Source organism: Anarrhichthys ocellatus, unplaced genomic scaffold, assembly GCF_004355925.1.
Source record: "Anarrhichthys ocellatus isolate YVR2014 unplaced genomic scaffold, GSC_Weel_1.0 scaffold3268, whole genome shotgun sequence".
Taxonomy (NCBI): Eukaryota; Metazoa; Chordata; class Actinopteri; order Perciformes; family Anarhichadidae; genus Anarrhichthys; species Anarrhichthys ocellatus.
The window spans coordinates 1-5,960 of record NW_022283242.1 but is presented as its reverse complement, the minus strand read 5'-3'; the positions used below and the strand labels follow the sequence as shown (position 1 = coordinate 5,960).

The following is a 5,960-nucleotide window of genomic DNA, read 5'->3' as shown; positions in this document are numbered from 1 at the left end:
ACACACACACACACACACACACACACACACTGTCAGAGCTCAGCTTGTTTGCATACATTAAGACAATTACTGCATTGTGACTTCTAACCCAGATACAAAACTTGTACACACTTAAAATCAGGCCAAACAATGCAATCAGTGTGACGAAAAAAAAAGGCTTTTTGAGAAAAGCTGATGTATAAACATGTGAAGAGCTATTTAACCAGCAATGTAAGAGTTAACCCTCTTGATGACTAAAGAAGGAGATCATACCTACTGACTCAGGCCTGAGAGGCTTTAGTGCATAACTCCCTCACACATGAGACTCACTGTGGAGCTCCCTCATTACTGAAAGACCTTCATCACAGTTCAGTCACAAACAGCATTCAGCACACTATTTACCATGACTGATGGTATGAATATGTAACGCTAACTTAGTCAGTTTAAAGTAACGTTACTCTGGCCACTTGCTAGCTTAACGCCAGACTTGTTAGCGCCATAAATAACGAATAAATACATTAACAATTCAACAATCTAGCAAATAGCTCTGAACTGTGGCTAAAAAACAAATGCCAAAACCTATATAAGAGTTTAACTTGCCTCATGTTTGTTGTCCAATGTTGCAAGTGATTCTGTGTTTTCCACACGACTGCGCATGCTCGAGTGACTTACCATAGTAACGATGTTGTGGTTGTAAGTTAACCCCCTCCCTGTTTGATTATGACTTACTATTACTTTGTAAATTATCCAGTTTGATTCGGATGCTCAATATGCGGTAATTATGTCGTATTTTCTGGCTGTTATGTCCTATAGTCAACATAATACAAACCCTAAAAAGGCTGCAGATCAATTTATTGTGCTTTCAACTTCAGAAAAAACATGTTTACAATAAATTCAAAGAACACAAGAAGACAATTGTAATGTTTTTATTATGGCACGCACAACATGTTACCATTTTCATAAGGTATGTATTTAGAAAGGAGACAATTGTTTTTTTGGTATGTATCAACTTTTTCGTATCAAGTGCAATAACAGAAGTTATGGGAAGAGGAGCCAGGGACCATCAAGATCCGTTTAACTGACACACAGACAGAGGTGAAGTCCAAGGAAAGGGCAACATGATAATTTAGTATTTAGTGCATTTCTAAAGGAAGACAAATGAACAAGCCTATTATTCATGTATTGTGTGGATGATACAACCAGTGGGTCAGGGCTCTAGTGGTGGGGCCCTGACAGAGAGGAACATACGAGATATTTGTAAAGTTAAACAGAGATTCTCAACTTTGTAGTCTGGACCCCATGTTGCAGATTTGTGGTATTTAGTCCATTGATATGTTGATTTTTGTCAAATAAATTGACATGCTTTGAAACATAATTTCTATGTAGTCTATGCATCATGCTCGTTATATCAAAAGCAGAGGATTTCAAGCTCTCTTATTGCTGGGTTCATGAGAATTATGAACATTGTGGCACCTAACCATTGGGTCAGGACCAGAACATGTTGAGAAACCATGCTCTAACAAAGCAAAGAAGTGCCTGCGTTACAGAAAATGACTGTACATCACCTTGCTACAGAGACAAACATGTACCGTTTGGCCCTTATATTATACAAAAGTTATAGAAATAGAATGAAAAAGAACATTATCGTTATATTGCACACATGTAGGAGTAGCAACCCTGGGTTTAAAGTGGCCTTAGTGTTGACAGAAAAACAAATATGGCTGCCAGGGGACAGAATATCAACCTTGATTTTCCTTCAGAACCTAAACATTTTAGTTGACCAAATGAAACCACTGGACCTGCGTATTTATAAAGGTCTCATATTTGGCTAACGGAGCACTTCGTTGGTCAAGACAGCTTTAGGTTTATAGGGTCAGACAAAGGTTATAGTTTATTATAATTATAAAGCTACATGTCCGATCACATCGGGCTGGGAATTAAATAAAATAGATTACAATCAATTTGAATTATATTCTTGGATTTTTAAATATATTCTTATTGTGCATAGAAATACCAGCTTTGACGGCCAGTTTTTAAACCAATGTGGTAGATTTTATACTTGTTCATATTTGAACAAGCACTGTGTGTGTCTACTGTTTATCATGATAATTATTTTTTCCATATTATTCAACTTCAGCTTGAGGTATAATATGTCAACACCTGTTGGTTAAGTGAAAGTGCAAAGCAAAAGTCAAATAAAGAATGACTCACAAAAGACAGAGAAATGCATCCAGGAGCATGACAGGGATGTTTGGGTGGATTTGAAACAACTATCAGACACCAAACCCAGTCCTGCACTGGGAGTTTAGGCACCACTAAGAAGCCACCGCTCCCTCAAATGAAGGCCGACTGTCACATCTGAGCCGAGATCACCCGACTGCAACCAACCGGTCTTCAGCGTCGAGGGAGGGGAGGCCGGGGCACCCAGACGGTAAGGCATCTTGGAAGACGCTTGTGCTGGCTCTGACAGCTGTCCTTCCTTTTGTCACTTTCAGGCTACTGTCATTGCTACAAAGCAAGTCAACTTTTATAAAACTGTATTACTGGTGTGACTGTTCAATGGCCACACCTAGCTTGTCGTAGATCTCCTTCAGCAGCAGGAGAGCAGTATCCTCAGATTCCCTAGTAGACAGAGAGAGAAGAACATCATTTATTTTAAGGATAGATTTAAGTCAGGCGTGTAAAATGGGATACAACAAAGAGAAAAACATTAAGAGCGCACGATAACAAAGGTCACAATAACTGTGGTCCACGTGTATCCATGACTCACCAGTAGCACAGATGAGACTGGATGGCAAACAGGTACTCGTTGAAGCTCTCGATAGGTTTTTCCTGAAGTACGTAGTCGATCCTTCGTCCTCCATTCAACATCCCCACTTTAATCTCAGGCTGCTCCGTCTGCTCTGCTGACACTGAGGACTCTGCCTCGTCACACACTCCTGCTGCGACAGAATACAAAAAAAAAAAAAAAAAAAAGGAAGATGAAGCTGCACAGACAGGCTACAGACAACAAAAAGACAATAGCCAGCAGCTATTTGTTTTGACTCAGACTTCTTGGTAGAACAGGAACAGATGAGATAATAGACAGGAAGGAAGAGAGTGTCTGCTGTAGATGTTGCAAGAAGATACTTTGATGGAATAACAACCACAAAAACCATCTTTGTGATTGTTTAGAAAACCACTGCAGAACGCTTTTTTGATTAGCACTGAATGGATGTCTCCTATATCAATTAACATCAGACTTTTGACCTGATGTTGTGTGTATGCACTCACCCACAGGTGCAAGTATGAGGTTGAGTAAATGTCAGTAAGATGGGTTAGTTTTGTGATGAGTTGGTATGTTAAAAATGTAAATGTTGTTTTAAGAGTGATCTCGAGAGGGCTCTCAACAAAAACCTTCTGATGAACTCTAAACTGCTGGCTGCTTGATTATCATATTTTCTACCTCTGCATTTACTGACTTGTAATTTCGGACATTAAAACCATGAACATCTTACTCTCAAATTACATATTACTGTGTCCACTATTGTTACATTATACTAGAGTCTCGTGTTTGGGATCTTATACCACAATACAACAGGTGAAGGTTGTAAGGGTTGTAAACAAAAAGCTATGAGTCCTCGTTAACATATAGAGTGGAGAGTAGGACACAAAGGTTATTTTGTGATGTATTTGTCTGTTCTAGCAGCAGCTGTATTCCCCGTGACTCATTTAATAAACTGACAGACTAATAATTACAGGTTCTGTAGAAAAGGGCAGGACGTGTACCTGCATGTAGCTACAGACCTGCTACTGATGATTAACATCACCTGCTGTGAACAACTGTGATCAATACCATTCAACTGTTCCCGTTTGTTCAGAACATACAAGAATGCACCATGGGAAAATTCCTCAAGTGGTCTCTGTTGTTCGCGAAGCGGTTAGTACATTCAACCAATAGTGCAGTCAGCAGGCATGGAGGAAGGAGGAGCAGGGGAGCAGTGAGAGCCTGCGGTAATAATGACATGCATTACATCTTAGCATTTGCTCTTTGTGAGGGAGCTGACAAGACAAAGTAAACCACAGTAATTGAGTACTATTAGGTTTTTTTTACTATACATTCTGCAGGTACTGCAGCATAGTTTTAACCATTAAACAGATAATTAAAGTAATTTGTTTTGTTTCCTTTCCAGGGAAGGTAAATGTAACACGCACAATGAGAGACAAGCTTATACAGGCTTGTGTTTAGAGTTTACAGAGAAAACTGAACTCGATTTCTTCGATTTTGTTCCTGTCTTATCTTGAAAGTAATGCTTATGAAGCGCCCTGGGCCACTCCAGTATTTTAGTCCAAAAGTCAGCACTTTTCTCTTCCATCTTAGAAGAAGAAGTGATTGCCGCTGAGGCTGAAGTTCAAAAGGTAAAGTAGGTAAATGGTGAGGGAAGCAGGAGCTACCGCCAGATAGAGTGTAAGAGGGGAGGGTGGCAACGTGCAGAGAGGGGTGAGAGGAGACTGGGTTAGACACACCTTTGCACACATACACAAACAAATGCAAATAAAAGGGTTATTCTACCCTGTGTCTCTTGAAGGTCTCTTTCTATTGTAGTGTCTCCTTGGTCCACCGGGGGCAGTGCAGCAACTGGTAGTCTGGAAAAGGACTGCCATGCCGTCCGTAACGATCCCAAAACATTGTTCTTCAAATCCATGCTCATACGGGTCAAGCTGTCCTTTAGTTCTATTAGACAAAGGGACACAGAGATTATCATTAAGCCTACTACACAAAGCCCACACCACAAAGAGAAAGAAACAGACAGTCATACCCAGGTGCATCCTCTTGCGGCCTTTATGATGAGGGATCAGCATGGGCTCCAGATCAACCTCTGTTACAATCATGGGCTCTAGCCGATAGGCCACAGGGTCGTACTACACAGCAATAAAGGGGATGAGTTGACTGTGAAAGATGACTTCAACGTGGGTTGTACTTTTGTATTTTCTTGAGTTCTCTGAAGCACATGTGCATGTTTATTGATGCCAAAAGTTCACTAATCGTAATAATCTTGGTATGAATACACAATGGTGAAACTTGGACTATTATTCTTGTCGGTGTGTTTATTCAACGCTTCAGTTACATCTGGGTGAGGGTGTGCGGATGTGTGTGTGGTTGGGGGTGGGTCAATGGATGTGCGTCGATGTGTGTGTGTGTGTGTGTGAAGTCAAACTGTAGTTGTGCAAATAAAAGCAGGTGCAGGAGCTGTGCCTGAATGGGCAGATGCAGTAAAGGTGCGATGACTCACTGGATGGTAGATGTTGTAAAAGCTCTTGCAGGTTGGGAAGGTGTAGTTGGGATCAATGTGTTTGAGCCCACGAACAGTCAGGAACATTCCAATCGGAGAGCCAAAAGCAAAAAATGTTTGAGGGTGGAAAGCCAGCTGTGGGTAATCAATGGATACCTGTGGAGAGAGGATGGAAACATGCTCTATCAAATCTGTTTAAAAAAAATGTTAGATGAAGAAATCACAGCTATTCAGACAGATGGAACTCCTCTGGTGCACAACAGTGTTTACATTTAAACTACATTTCATGACATTAGGACAACAGTCAGGGAGTGTGGCAGCAGGAAAAGGGGAGACCAGGGCTCTGACCATTCATGCAGGACGGGATGAGCACAGACACACTGTGGTGTTGGGTTGTATGTCTCAATGGGACAAAGATGGTGGCTTTAATCACCGTGGCATAATGTGACTTTGCGATGGAAACCCTATTGATCACAAAACAGCCACTATAATTCAAGTCGCCTTTATTTGTTTCTGAACAGACCAGACTGAATGTGAAAAGAACCCCCAGGCACAGAGAGATCATAGAGACCTAAGGACGAAGCCTGAGGACACCATGTGAGACACACCTGTCCCTTGGCTATGCCTCCATTGGTCTGTCCAGGGCAAGCAGGGGGAGGAGAGAAGCAGGAAGGTGATGCATTAAAGCTTTTATCTACTGGTACTCCC

General features: G+C 41.2%; 1 protein-coding gene across 1 annotated transcript; it reads right to left on the bottom strand.

The window, feature by feature from the left end:
- Nucleotides 1-682: 682 nt before the first annotated feature.
- LOC116378857 (phospholipase DDHD2-like) lies at nt 683-5,887 on the bottom strand (the record flags this gene model as incomplete). Its single annotated transcript, XM_031840766.1, has 6 exons — nt 683-2,601; nt 2,750-2,921; nt 4,532-4,693; nt 4,779-4,881; nt 5,253-5,408; nt 5,861-5,887. Coding segments are annotated over 6 exons (702 nt in total), but the record flags the coding sequence as incomplete, so codon positions are not given.
- Nucleotides 5,888-5,960: the final 73 nt, after the last annotated feature.